Source organism: Oryx dammah, unplaced genomic scaffold (assembly GCF_014754425.2).
Source record: "Oryx dammah isolate SB20612 unplaced genomic scaffold, SCBI_Odam_1.1 HiC_scaffold_14, whole genome shotgun sequence".
NCBI classification, from domain to species: domain Eukaryota; kingdom Metazoa; phylum Chordata; class Mammalia; order Artiodactyla; family Bovidae; genus Oryx; species Oryx dammah.
This window is the reverse complement of record NW_024070198.1, coordinates 9,432,917-9,447,868: the sequence shown is the minus strand read 5'-3', so window position 1 is coordinate 9,447,868 and position 14,952 is coordinate 9,432,917. Positions and strand designations below refer to the sequence as shown.

Below are 14,952 nucleotides of genomic sequence, written 5' to 3'. Positions count from 1 at the left end.
CTGGCACTGGCCTTAGGGGAACCCGACTCCTGCCCCTTCCTTGATAGATATGGCTAACAGCAAAGTTTAACAGATGAAAACGGTCTCTGAAATATTTGCCTGTAAATAAGGATGTCTCCGGAGAAGGAAATGGCAACCCACGCCAGTACTCTTGCCTGGAAAATGCCATGGACGGAGGAGCCTGGTGGACTGTAGTCCATGGGGTCACTAAGAGTCAGACACGACTGAGCGACTTCACTTTCACTTTTCACTTTCATGCATTGGAGAAGGAAATGGCACCCCACTCCAGTGTTCTTGCCTGGAGAATCCCAGGGACGGGGGAGCCTGGTGGGCTGCCATCTATGGGGTCGCACAGAGTCAGACACGACTGAAGTGACTTAGCAGCAGCAGTAGCAGCAGCAAGGATATCTCAGTAAGTCTTAGCTTGCTGTATGAGAGAAGAGTGTAGTATATTCATGTAATTTTGGAAGAAAGTAGTCAGAAATGGTGACAAATTTGGGTCAGAATTGGGAGGGGAATATTCTAAGTTAAAACTATCCATATATCCAATTTTCTAGGACAATATAAAAATGCATTCTTCCTCCATTGCTCTGTTAAATTTGTTGTCCTGTACTAAATATTTACTATATTTTAGGATTTTTTTTTCCAGACAGATCTGTTCTGATTCACTGGCTATTATAGTCAACCAGTACCAGGCTGATTTGATTGCTGTGTCTTTATAATACATTTAAATATATGGTAAAGTAAGTCTCCATTCAATGATTTTTTTTTTCAAAAACATGTTTTAATATTCTCATTCCCTTATTTATTCTTTAGTATTATTTTAAATTCAAAAAAAACTTGTAGAATTAATTTACAATTTTGTTTCTTTACTAGTTATTGTTGGTATGTAGGGAAATCAATTTAATATCAAAATTTTTTTAATTAACTTGATGAATTTTATGTTGACTTACTATTTTAAAACTTGATTTTCCTTCTTCACTAATATTTATAAATCTTATTTTTATTTTTTATCTTAATACATTACACTAGCAATGTTAAATAGCACTGGTATTACTAAGTATCCTTGGTTTATGCTAATTTACCATGAAAATCTGTATTATTTCATTGTAAAGTATGATATAGACCAACAGCTTAAGAAAGCTATTCTATCTCATTTTGAAAAAGTCAGTTTTTTCATATTGTTTATCTTTTCCATAGTTTGATATTAAAATGTTACTGGATGCCTTTTACATACATATTGAGATTATCATGTTTCTTTTCATTGTCCCTGTTTATATGAAAGAACATACCCTGTTAACACCCGTAGAAGAATGATCTGTAGTTTGGTGTGTGTTTATATATGTCAGTGTGATGTATGTATCTGTAGTCAACATTATACTAGCTTGACAATTTTAAGCTACTCACAAGTAGAACAGTTAGGTCCTAAAGTATTTCTTTTTTGTTTTGAATATTTATTTATTGTGTTTTCAATTTCTTTTATACATTTTAGTTTATACTGATTTATTTTATAACGAGTTAATTTCAGTAACTTTTTGTCCAAGAAAAATTAGCCGGTTTCTTTTGATTTGAAAGTTTTTTCACATGGATGGATATACTTTTATGGCTTTAAAGAACTTATTTGCTGTTTCCTATCTGGTAGAGGAAGACACTGGGGACGCTTGCCTATTTTTGAGTGGAGTGGAAAAAACAAAAAAAGAAATAAAATGTCTCCTCTGAGATGCCAAGCCACATATCCACCCTCAGGCAGATTTGGTGCCAGAATTCATTCTGCTAGTATGTTCTAAAAACCCAGTTAAAGTAGCCATATGCAGTATTGCCTCCAAGGTACCTGGCAGAAATGAAAGTAAATCTCTAAAGGAATAATCTTTAAACTTGAGCCTTAAAGAATTTCTAACCCCAACCCTAATGTATTTGATTTGAAGCTACATATGCTGCTGCTGAGTCACTTCAGTTGTGTCCGACTTTTTGCATCCCTGTGGAAGCCTGCCAGGCTCCTCTGTCCATGGAGTTCTCCAGGCAAGAATACTGGAATGAGCTGCCGTGCCCTCTTCCAGGGGATCTTCCCAACCCAGGGGTTGAACCCACATCTCTTAGGTCTCCTGCATTGGCAGGCAGGTTCTTTACCACTAATGGCACCTGGGAAGCCCTAAGCTACATATAGTTAGGTGTTATTTTCTGGATGAGCTCTGACAACCTTTGTCTTTAACTAAACAGTATTTAGCCTGCTATTGTCTGTTATGACTGATATGGCCATGGACCTGAGGTGGCAACAATGTTTATTTCAGCACAAATCTCGGGGTCTGTTTGGGGAGTAGGTGACTTCTGTGGCTTTTAATTGCAGATATTTCATGTGCTGCGCTTAGTTGCTCAGTCGTGTCTGACCCCATGGACTGTAAAACCACCAGGCTCCTCTCTCCATGGGGATTCTCCAGGCAAGAATACTGGAGTGGGTTACTATGTCCTCCTCCAGGGGTTCTTTCCAATCCAGGGATCAAACCCAGGTCTCCAACATTGCAGGTGGATTCTTTACCATCTGAGCCACCAGGAAAGCCCAAGAATTCTGGAATATCCCTTCTCCAGGGGATCTTCCTGACCCAGGAATTGAACCTGCATTGCAGGTGGATTCTATACCACCCGAGAGGCTTGTCAATTTTAGTGTTATATTAATAGTATGTGATGATGATGCTGTTCTTAATATTATCAGCTTTCAGTGTCAGCCCTGGGATTTCTTTGGAAGGAATGATGCTAAAGCTGAAACTCCAGTACTTTGGCCACCTCAGGCAAAGAGTTGACTCATTGGAAAAGACTTTGATCCTGGGAGGGATTGGGGGCAGGAGGAGAAGGGGACAACCCAGGATGAGATGGCTGGATGGCATCACTGACTTGATGGACGTGAGTCTGAGTGAACTCCAGGAGTTGGTGATGGACAGGGAGGCCTGGCGTGCTGCGATTCATGGGATCGCAAAGAGTCGGACACGACTGAGCAACTGAACTGCACTGTCTTGACTCCCCACCCAAAAATGTAAACTAAAAGAAATGTAGTGTCCAGTTCACACTCATTAGGATGACTGTTAAAAAAAAAAAAAAAACAAGTGTTTGGCAAGGATATGGAGAATTGGAGCCTTTGTGCATTGCTGGTAGGAATGAAAAAATGGTGCAGCCACTATGGTAAATGATATGGTGATTGAGCAATAACTTAAACATACAATTATCATATGAATCAGCATTTTCACTTCTGGGTATATCCCCAAGAAGAAGTGAGAGCAGAGACTTAAACAGGTAAATTGTACACCCACATTCCTAGCAGTATTACAAACTCCAAAAGGTGAGGGAATCAACAAATATGATATATATACACAATGGAATATTATGTGGGTTTAAAAAAGAAGGACATTCTGACACCTGTTGCAACATGGATGAAGCTTGAAGACTTCATGTTAAGTGAAATAAGCCTTTTACAAAAGGATACATTGTATAATTCCACTTATGTGAAGTACCTAGAGTGGTCAAATTCATAGGAAGAGAAATAGAATGGTGATTGGACTTCTCTGATAGCTCAGTTGGTAAAGAATCTGCTTGCGATGCAGGAGACCCTGGTTTGATTCCTGGGTCAGGAAGATCCACTGGAGAAGAGATAGGCTACCCACTCCAGTATTCTTGGGCTTGCCTTGTGGCTCAGCTGGTAAAGAATCTACCTGCAATGTGGGAGACTTGGGTTCAATCTCTGGGTTGGGAAGATTCCCTGGAGAAGGGAAAGGCTACCCACTCCTGTATTCAGACTTGGAGAATTCTATGAACTGTGTAGTCCATGGGGTTGCAAAGAGTCGGACACGACTAAGCTACTTTCACTTGGCAAGGACTGGGGCAAATGGGGAGTCAGGAATTAGTATTCAATGCCTATAGAGTTTCAATTTGGAAGATAAAAAAGTTCTAATGATCAGTGGCAGTGATCTTTACAGAACAATGTAAATGTACTTAATGCCAGAGAACTATATACTTAAGATATGCTTAAAAGGTAAATTTTTTATTATATACATTTTACCACAGTAAAACAAAGCCAAAAAACTGCTGTGCCTCAACCCAGGAATAGTCCGCCACTGTTCTGGGGTTTTAATATAAGAATTAGTCAATACTTTGAGAGAAGTCAATTCTGTTATCCTTTCTAAAGCTGTTCTTACAACAGCTCAGAGGTCAAAACAAAAATGTTTTCCAGAGGTGCCTTATGTTTGTATAGCACTTTGTATTTGAAGAAGACTTTTATGTATCCAAACCCATTTAATCCTCCTGACAGCCTTATAAGGTAAGTAGTATTACTCCCTTCTAATTGATGAAAGAAAGTGGAGCCTAAGAGATTAAGTTGTCCAAGACCACCGGGATATTAAAGATGCAAAGGTTCAAATAGTTATCTTCTGACTGAAGTCATTGATCCCAACATACAGAAATGGTTGTCAACTTACTACGAACTTTACATTTAAAATGCCAAAAGCAAAGTTGTATGCTTGTTAAACTGAATAAAGCAAAGAAAAAGAAAGATAACATCATTACCTTCTCAGTGACCAAGGAATAATGATTGCACTGAATTTATGCTCTGAATCCTATTAACATATTTGTGGTTTTTTATGATACTCAACTTCCAGGCCTTGGTCACGTTTAAACTCTTGTTGGCTATTTGTATTTTTGCACTTTAGCTTCTGAAAACACCCTTGAATTTAGGGAACAAGGGCCTCTTCCTTAAAAGTCATTGTGTGAGGTTGCGGGTATTCAAATTTTAATTGAAATTCTCAAAAATTTTTGTCTGAGTCCAATAAAAACAAGTAGTCAGGTTGTTCTCTCATTGTTATGCAAGAACTGTTTCATTTTCAGTCTTAAATTTCCTTTTTTATTGCTCTCCTTGGAGTGGATGGCTAATGTAAATGGAAGAAACCTGGCAATGCACCATCACGACCCTTAACAATTTTATGAGCTCCCCGCTAGAACAAATGTCTGGGTCAGTGCAACCTCACGCACACAGCTCCAGTTCCTCTTCCTTTGAAGCCTGCCATAGATAAGTCAACTCAACCTCAACCCTCTTGCTTCCGAATGCTGACCCAGTAGCTTTCTCTGTCTCTAGGAAGATTTGGTACCTCACGAAAGGCGGGTTTCATTGCCAGTCCCTTTCTGTGTATAAGCCTTCCTGAATATATTAAACTGAAACATAGGTAACACCCCCTGAGACAATATGCAATAGATTTCTCACTGTTGGTTGTATCCAGTGAAAGAATTTTGAGATTTTGCACTCCTGTGTGGTATCAGTAAAGTTGACCCCAATAGGTTAAGCATTGCATGTTCAAAGAAAGGGTCCCCCTCCATCCTTTTTCAAGTTGTTCCAGCCGCTGTGAGGTGAAACTGGACAGTCTTCTTACCACTGCATTTACAGCACAGATTCTGAGGTCAGCTCTCCCAGTCTCATATATCTTGAAATGTTTGGAAGCATGCCACTTTATAGCGCTCACAGCATTTTGGGTCTCTCTTCCATTTTGCTGTAAAATTCATAAGCCAGAGTGTAATGGGGAAATGAAGTACTTTAACAACAACAACAAAATAATAGCTCACATCTTCATTTGAGCAACATCAAGCAAACTTTTCCCTTGGATATATCTAACTAATTACTTTTATTCCCATAACTTACATTTATTAAGCACCTCTTCTGTACCAGAAACAGTGCTAAACACTTCACACACATTATGTCTTTTAATCCAGACCACAGAGCAGCATAGTAGATACTAACTTACTCTCATTCTACGCAGAGACACACAAAGTAAAGAGGCTGAGTGCATACAAAGCAAGAAATTGTCTTGTGTAAAGCAAGAAATTTGTCTCTGTGTAAAATTACTTTTTCTGTGAAATATTTTACAAACCTATCTCAAAGAGATTGTTATCTTTTATCACAACTCTAAAAAAAGCTTTATACTCCCAATTGAAAGAATTTTCAGAATCAGTCTTCCCAACCCCCATCAATAATTTATATATTTTAGTATTTTCTTCTTTCAGCAGGAGAGAGCACCAACTTTCATATTATTATTTCATGTGTTTCATATCTATTTTGTTTTCTCTCAGCTTTTCTCTTCTGCATGATTTAAACAAATAATAAAAGCAGGAAATCCTGGTTAACATTCCTTCCAACGTTGTATTCTCTGATGCCTCAGCCACTTTTTTTTCAGTGTCAAACTATTCGATTTCCTGTATTCTACTAAAAAGTGAAAGATATGAAGCACTTATTGTCATTGTGAAAATATAGCAAAAAAAATTCAATGGTAGACAAAAATGGGAAGTAGCTCCATGTTATGAATAAAGCAGACATTATTTTTAATGCTGCCTAAAAGATGAAGACCATTATGAAGTCAAGCTTGTTTTTAAAAAGAAGCTTGGATTTTTTAAAGACATTTTACTCTGGTATTTATATAATTTCAACAAGGCATTTTGCAATCCATTGAACATAAAATTAAGAAGATGAACATTTACTTTGTTCTCAGAATTTAAAGTAAGTAAAATTTATGTATGGGTTTCCCTGGTGGCTCAGGTCAATCAGGAAGATCCCCTGGAGAAGGGAATGGCAACCCACTCCAGTATTCTTGCCTGGGAAATCCCATGGACAGAGGAGTCTGGTGGGCTACTGTCCAAGGGATTGCAAAGAGTCAGACACAACTGAGCAACTAACACTTTTTCAGACTATATATAAGAAATGGTTCTGGGCTTCCCTGGTGGCTCAGTGGTAAATAATCCACCTGCTAGTGCAGAAGACACAGGTTCCATTCCTGATCTGGGTCAATCCCACATGCAGCGGAGCAACAAAGTCCTTGCCTGTGCTCTATAGCACAGGAGATGCAGCTGCTGAGGTCCACGTACCCTAGAGCTCAGTGGCGCCAAGAGGAGCTGCCACAACAAGAAGCCCACACACCGTAACTAGAGGGTAGTCCCAGCTCAGAGCACTAGAGGAAAGCCTGTGCAGCAGCAAAGAGCCAGCACAGCCAACAAATAAATAGGTAAAATCTTAATAAAAAGAAAAACGAAATGGCTCTTGCCCTGATGAGCTTGTTTTAGTGGATGAGAAAGATACAAGTAAATTTAATTATACCCAAGGAAGTATATATTAGGTCCTTTTGCTTTCCTTCAGGTTCTTTAACAAGACCTGAAAATTTATTCTCTCAAATACATCTTGAAACCAACACAACATTGTGAAGCAATTATCTTCCAATTTAAAAAAAATAAAATACACCTTGAGTCTGTCCTTCTCTTCAGTGGAACCTGATTTGGAGTTTCAGAACTAGCTTAATTTTATGCTTCAAAGTTTAGATTCTGTTTTCCCTTCATTTATTGTCTGATTATTGTGATCAATTCTTAAATCTGGATTGAAAGGCTGAGAGACTTTTCCATATCACTCACTTCAAGATACATTCTTATGTTCCTCTTCTACTAGAGTCATCAGAAATTGGACCCTCTCTTGTGGTTCACACCACCGTCCCATTTGGAGTTACACACTTGGAACGCAGCACTGAGGATGTGCAGGAGTTAATCTTCCAGCAGCTGGAAAACATTTTGCCTGGTTTGCCTCAGCCAGTAGCTACCAAATGCCAGAAGTGGAGACATTCACAGGTAATCAGAGAACCCAGGGGTATGAGCACAGTTTTCTTAATCAGATCTGACTTTACTTTTTCTCCTCTTTTGCCACTCTCTAGTACTCTTGCCTGGAGAATCCCAGGGGCAGGGGAGCCTGGTGGGCTGCCGTCCATGGGGTCTCACAGAGTCGGACACGACCGAAGCGACTTAGCACCAGCAGCAGTGAAAGAAATTAACATGTGATCTTGGGAGCAAATATGCAGTTGCCTAACAGAAGTTTACATGCAAGTTTTTATTATCCTGTTATTTCTCAGTAAGAGACATATATAATTTTCCCCAATGTTATGTTCAAATTCTCACATCTAGACTTATATAACCTGAAAATCTGGGGTTTCTTATGCAGGCAAGGCAGGTTATATACCAAATGCAGCTGTTTCTCTGAGGTTTTTCTAAATCAGTACTGTGGTTATATAGAAACCACTATAACCTCCCAAATTTTTTGCAATATGTCAAATTAACCTTGTAAGTATATTTTGCTACCACAATTTTCATTTTTATTAAGTTCCCACTTTGGTTTTGACTGCTGCCAGTAGAGCTGTTTGGGAGAGAGAAATGAATACCTGAATAGATCAGGTATGAATGATGAATGAAAAATGAATAGATCAGCTAGTTGAGCTGTTTTTTCAGGATTAGATAAACCTGCTGATCGGTCTACTAGTTCAAACTTTAAAAACTCTTTACACTAAGTAAATGCTGACTTTTCTGAAAATCCTCTGTATATTCCAACAGAAGTTTCTGAGTATTCAGAGAAAAAGTATTGATCTGTAAACTCAGTTGTGAAGTCGTTTGAGGACAGTGGAGCAGAAGGAAAAGGAACCAGTGACTCGTCTTTTTTTCCTAAGATTTCCTAGCACATTGATTACCTGATTTATCAGCACTATTTGTTACTAGAGCTGTGAACCCTTTAGAAAAAGTGGTTGGGAGAAATCGCAACAGATTTTGTATATTTTAAAGGACTTTCCAAAATCAAAGGAAATGGTAAATTACTTCCTAAAATATTGCAGCAGTTCTATGTGTTTACCCATATCTTCTCAAGTTAAATTATACAGTGAACCTTTCAGGAAAATATTTACTTAAATCATGGTCACTTTAGAAGACTTCTTCCTTTTAAAACAACTTTTTCAAATCTCAATAGCCAATGTCTTTAAATGATATTTAACTTAATCTTAGGTTGGTCTGAAAAAGAAAACACGGAAATAATCTTGTTGATATAATTTGAAGCTAGATGTTTTACATAGCAAGTGAAGTGAAGTGAAAGTTGCTCAGTACTGTCCAGCTCTTTGAAACACCATGGACTCTACAGTCCATGGAATTCTCCAGGTCAGCATACTGGAGTGGGTAGCCTTTCCCTTCTCCAGGGCATCTTCCCAACCGAGGGATCAAACCCAGGTCTCCTGCATTGCAGGTGAATTCTTTACCAGCTGATCCACAAGAGGGGAGCCTTACTTCTGCCTGTCATAGCCTTCCTTCCCCCAGAATTCTTTGGTAGATTCCTTTAGGAGGCAGTGTTGCCTGCCCCTCTAATGAAACCTCTAGGGAGAGCACCAGCCCTTTAAGGCTCAAGCCACTTTCTGGAAGTGACTGCTTTCTGAAAGAGGTAAGGGAGTATTTTGTGTAGAGTCCATTTTATGTTTCCTTGATGTGGCTCTCGAGGCCTTCTGCTGCCTCTAATGTCTTATATCCACGGGCGCAGGGACCGGGGGTGGGGGTGGGGTGGGGTGGGGTGGGGTGGGGTGGGTCAGGGCAGTGAAAGATGGTTATTCATTTATTCATTTGTCTACTCATTTATTCCATGAGCATATAACAAATGCCTAGGTCACATCTAATACTCTGTCCATGGAATTCTAGAGACTAATCTTTGCTGAAAGCCTTCTCCTAAGACACTAAATTAAATTTTTTTGCCTTGAGTCGGATAGCACTGCTTTCTGGCGGGTGCTGCTATTAAGGAAGGAGGCAGATGAAGAAAGAAGGTGTGTTTGAAAGACTTGTGGGGCTGCTCTGTGCCTCCCATTTGGGCTTTGAATAAAACACATGAGTAGGTGGTTCAGACAAACACAGCAAAGCAATGGCAGATTTTTCGTGATTCTCAGTTCCTCCCCTTTGCAGCTATTTGCCTTCCATCATTTAAATGTTTACCCAGTTAATATACCTTGATGCCTAAGCTGTGATACATTGAATTAAGATTTCGGTAACAAGTATGATATATTAATCCTCTCAGCAGAAGAGTAATAACTGAAAACAACTTCCTGTACATTAACAGGGGACACAATCAGTTTGATAACCCTAATCCTCTCTCCACTATTATTCGCTGTGCTTCCCTTTGTTTCAGAGTCTATCATGATGTCTTTCCCAGACTACTATAGTTGTATACATTTACTATAAAAGTATGATTTGCTTGTGAGTTTAACTCTAACTTTCCCCCATATTTCTGTAGTTTCTGAATATTTCAATGCCTTTTTTGTCATGTAGCACATTCATGGATTACTCTTTTGTAAAAAAATAAAATAAAATAATCACTGAATGCATTTCAAACACCATGGACATCAAGAGGGGAATTTAGGGGTAGGGAAAAAGGAGAGTCAGGTGGTAAATGAATGCTTTGGTATCTTGGGCAAAAATAAATGGATTTGGACTAGCCAATTAAACTCTTGCTGTAATATTAGAATTGTTCTTTTCTGTAGTTCCATTTCTTCACTTGGTCTTTTGCCCTGAGTCTGCACTTTCTCTCTACTCAGTATGAACCCTTTTATATTCTTTAAGAAGGATCATGAACTCTTTAAGAACCTCATCAAAGCCATGGATATGAAGATCGCAGCCTTTCAAAATGTACATGTACACATAAACACAAAGTCACATCTAATTATGAAGATTTACAAGCAACCTAAAGTGCCTCCCACAAACCCAGCATTAAGAACACCTGCTGTAAATGTTATTCTCCTATAACCCAAATAAATCAAGAATCCCTTATAGCCCAGTCTTGTGTTCTAGTCAAAGAAACAAAATTCAGCAATCTAAAGGAATGTAAAATAATTATCATCTTTACTAGTGTTTTTTATAGATCTTTAAAGATATCCAAAATTCATTATCGTTAGCAGTACTTTTTGAAGTTTCTCTTCTCATTCCTTATATATCTCACTTCTACAAGCTCCCTCAAAACTTTTTGTACCTTAACTCTGGTTTTCCACAGAGTTTTCCAATTATCAGCCATGTAGGCTTTTCTTTTTTCTTCCCTTTCTTCAGCCTTCCACTCACATTCCTCATTTTTGACTTGATGTTTTTCCCCCCTCCCAGAAGGAAAATCTAAGAATTTGTCAATGCAAATTGCCCATTTTGGCTTCCTCAGGTCTTCCCCAGTTGACTACTTTGGTTGGCATAGTACTGCCCAGAAGTTGGAAGGAATAAAAGAGGAAATAGGTGACAACTTAAGGCCAGAATTTTTCTTAAGAGGTTTGTATTTGGTGGGACAGAGTGGCGGGGTGTGTGTACATAGCAGAGCCTGAAATCACCTACATATTTACATTATTCCCTTATGAGATTAATTTCTGACCAGTAGCTGTGTCTTATTTCAGCGTTGGAAGGTCAGGTAGTAATTGATAGTTCCATTTTTTTTTCTTTCTTACATATTTTCTGTCATATCTGCCTCACTGTCTTCTCTTTGGTAGGGTCAAACTGAAAAGCAGTGACTGATTGATTGTATGAATATACGAAGACTATAAATTCAAACGAGTGTCCCTTTCAACATAGTTAGTCACCCTAATAAGCCACACCCTTATTGCAGCCAGATTGGGTTGCAATAAAATCCTGACACTTATTCTTCAGCATGTACTCAGTTCAATCAGGTCTTTGAAAGGTGAGCTTGAATTTAATGTTTCAGAAACAAGTCAAGTCATTTGGACATATATCTTTTTAGTAAAGTAGATGGGCAATCTTGACAATTTTCTTAAATGTTTTTATATAACTAAAGAGATATAACGGCTTGTGTTTATCTGTGTTAATGTGTCCAGTAAGCTCATTCTAAAAGCTCCTACCCTAAAAGATGTTGGCCAGTGTATCACTACAGATTTAATCATATGGCCATCTAGGATAAGTGCTTTGAAAGACAAAAGTCAATTGTATTTATCAGTTAAAGTACATTAAGTATGTTGTTGGATAATTTATTTAATGTGGGATAATTACAACTTTGGGCTTTGGAGTCAGATAGACCTCAGTTCAAACCTCAGCTCTCCCTGTGCCTTTGAGTAAGCTAGACTATAAGCCCATCTGTAAATGGTACAACTGAACCTCCCTTATAGGAAGAGAATGACCCCTCATAGTGGTCAGAATGAAAGGAGAGAACACAGTAGGAAACATTTACTGTAACACTAGTACAAGGCAAGTTCTCCATTATTGCTATATAAGAATAGCAAAAGGAAGAGGAAGAGAGGAGGTGGGTGAAGGTGATTCTGTAGTATTTCTTAGTAGATGAGCTCTTTTCTGGTACCTTTCTTCATGCATGCTGCCGTACTTGTTTTTTCTTACTCTCTTGTCTTTTCAGAGTCTCTGTCTTTTCTCCTCTCTCTTTTTACACACACACATATTTCTGGACAAGGATATTTCAGGACTGACTCAACTCCAGGGGCCATGATGCTAAGTCATACCATAGGGACTATTAACATCAGAACAAGGTGATATAAAAGTGATGGATCCCTGTGGACACAAGGAACTCTTGTCCGTTTTTTTCAGCTTATAGGTTTTTCAGTTTCGTGCCATTCGTTCCTAAACTAACTTACACATTGTCCAGTGTCTCTGGTAATTTAACACAATTTATACCATGAGTTAAAATTTCCTGCATGAAATTATGACCTCAAGAGTACTCTTGCTTCTGTGCAAAAGTTTATGGTAAGCCATGGAGAGCCGAAATAGGCCCTTTGGGATTGGTAGGCTATGGAATGACCCAGTCTGCCAAGAGCAGGAAATCTAACAGGTGTCACTCCTAAGCATTCCACCGAGTAATCTCTCACCTCTTTCTCACTGGTACAGAACTAACCTGTTGCTTCACTTTATTATGAGGTAGCTACGTAGTTATGAGATCATCAGCTGAGAAATTCTGATCATTGAATAAGGGATGTTCAGTCACAGTTTAATTGGCTTTTATATGGGCAGATATTTCCCCTTTTCATAAAATCTCACATTATGTGAGCTATTAAATGTTTAGCACATGTAAGTTTAATTAAATCACTTTTTTCAAACACTTATGGCAGGAACTTACCCTGCCATGTAGTCAGCATCACAGTTTTTCAGAAAAACTAATTATTTTGAACAGCAGTACTTTGTAGGAAACTTTAAAAATGAATCTGTATCATTTTTGTTGGACAAATGCAATATATCTTCATCTGCACCCAGTATTACTACTGAAAACTGAATGATGGATGTTATTATACATGGCTCTGTTCCATAAAGGGAAGTCTACTTGGTCTGTGCATAGTAGACCTCAGTATTATTCTCTGAACTAACAAGCTGAACTAAAAAGTTCAGTTGACAAAAGCTATTTATACCCACATTGGAAATTAGTAATATATATTCAGCTTTTCATTTAGCTGACATTTATTGAGTTTCTTGGGCTTCCCTTGTGGCTCAGCTGGTAAAGAATCTGCCTGCAATGCGGGAAACCTAGGTTCTATCCCTAGGTTGGGAAGATCCCCTAGAGAAGGGAAAGGCTACCCACTCCAGTATTCTGACCTGGAGAATTCCATGGACTATATAGCTCATGGGGTCACAAAGAGTTGGACACGATTGAGTGACTTTCAACAATGTCAGCAATTGGTTTCTACTGTATGCCAGACATTATACTGGATTCTATAGACTCAAAGACAGCTCCATTCATTCAAGGACTTTCCCATATAATCAGCAAAACTGACCAATAAGCAGATAACCATTATATGGTGCATTTTCTTCTAAGAAAAGGAAAAACAATGTATTGTGTGAACACAGAGCAGATTTGAGGAGAAAATGGTAATAAATACCTTCTTAGAAGAAAATGTCACCTGAGCTAAATCCTACAAGATGAAGCCAGAGAGGCAAAGGAAATGATGTTGGAATGATGTTCTAACAATGTGTATACTTTCCCAGTTCCAAGACAGTACAGGATACATTCTTGCTTTTTACCTTGATCTTGCCTTAAAGAGATAGGAATACCAGACCACTTGACATGCCTCTTGAGAAATCTGTATGCGGGTCAGGAAGCAACAGTTAGAACTGGACATGGAACAACAGAGTGGTTCCAAATAGGGAAAAAGTACGTTAAGGCTGTGTATTGTCACCCTGCTGATTTAACTTATATACAGAGTACATCATGAGCAATGCTGGGCTGGATGAAGCACAAGCTGGAATCAAGATTGCCAGGAGAAATATCAATAACCTCAGATATGCAGATGACATCACCCTTATGGTGGAAAGTGAAGAGGAACTAAAAAGCCTCTTGATGAGAGTGAAAGAGGAGAGTGAAAAAGTTGGCTTAAAACTCAACATTCAGAAAACTAAGATCATGGCATCTGGTCCCATCAATTCATGATGGGGAAACGGTGGAAACCATGACAGACTTTATTTTGGGGGGCTCCAAAATCACTGCAGATGGTGAATGTATGTATGAAATTAAAAGATACTTGCTCCTTTGAGGAAAAGTTATGACCAACCCAGACAACATATTAAAAAGCAGAGACATTACTTTGCCAACAAAGGTCCATCTAATCAAAGCTATAGTTTTTCCAGTAGTCATGTATGGATATGAGAGTTGGACTATAAAGAAAGCTGAGCACCTAAGAATTGATGCTTTTGAATTGTGGTGTTGGAGAAGACTCTTGAGAGTCCATTGGACTGCAAGGAGATCCAACTGGTCCATCCTAAAGGAAATCAGTCCTGAATATTCATTGGAAGGACTGATGCTGAAGCTGAAACTCCAATCCTTTGGCTACCTCATGCGAAGAGCTGACTCATTTGAAAAGACCCTGATGCTGAGGAAGATTGAGGGCAGGAGGAGAAGGGGACGACAGAGGGTGAGATGGTTGGATGGCATCACTGACTCAATGGACATGAGTTTGAGTAAACTCCAGAAGTTGGTGGTGGACAGGGAGTCCTAGCGTACTGCAGTCCATGGCATCACAAAGTTGTACACGACTCAGCAACTAAACTGAACTGCCATCAACTGTTATAACATTCATATAAACTATGACAGTCTGCATCATCATTTTATTAGTGTACATGCACAATCAGTTTCTCCCTCTCTTTCTCAAATACCATTTATCAATCCCCTACCCT

General features: G+C 38.7%; 1 protein-coding gene across 1 annotated transcript in view; it reads left to right on the top strand.

The window, feature by feature from the left end:
- Positions 1 to 14,952, top strand: part of RNLS (renalase, FAD dependent amine oxidase) — a 287,722-nt gene that overhangs the window by 252,429 nt on the left and 20,341 nt on the right. The window contains exon 6 of the mRNA XM_040254709.1: positions 7,460 to 7,635. Coding sequence (XP_040110643.1) covers positions 7,460 to 7,635 — 176 coding nt within the window. The remainder of the gene's footprint in view (positions 1 to 7,459; positions 7,636 to 14,952) is intronic.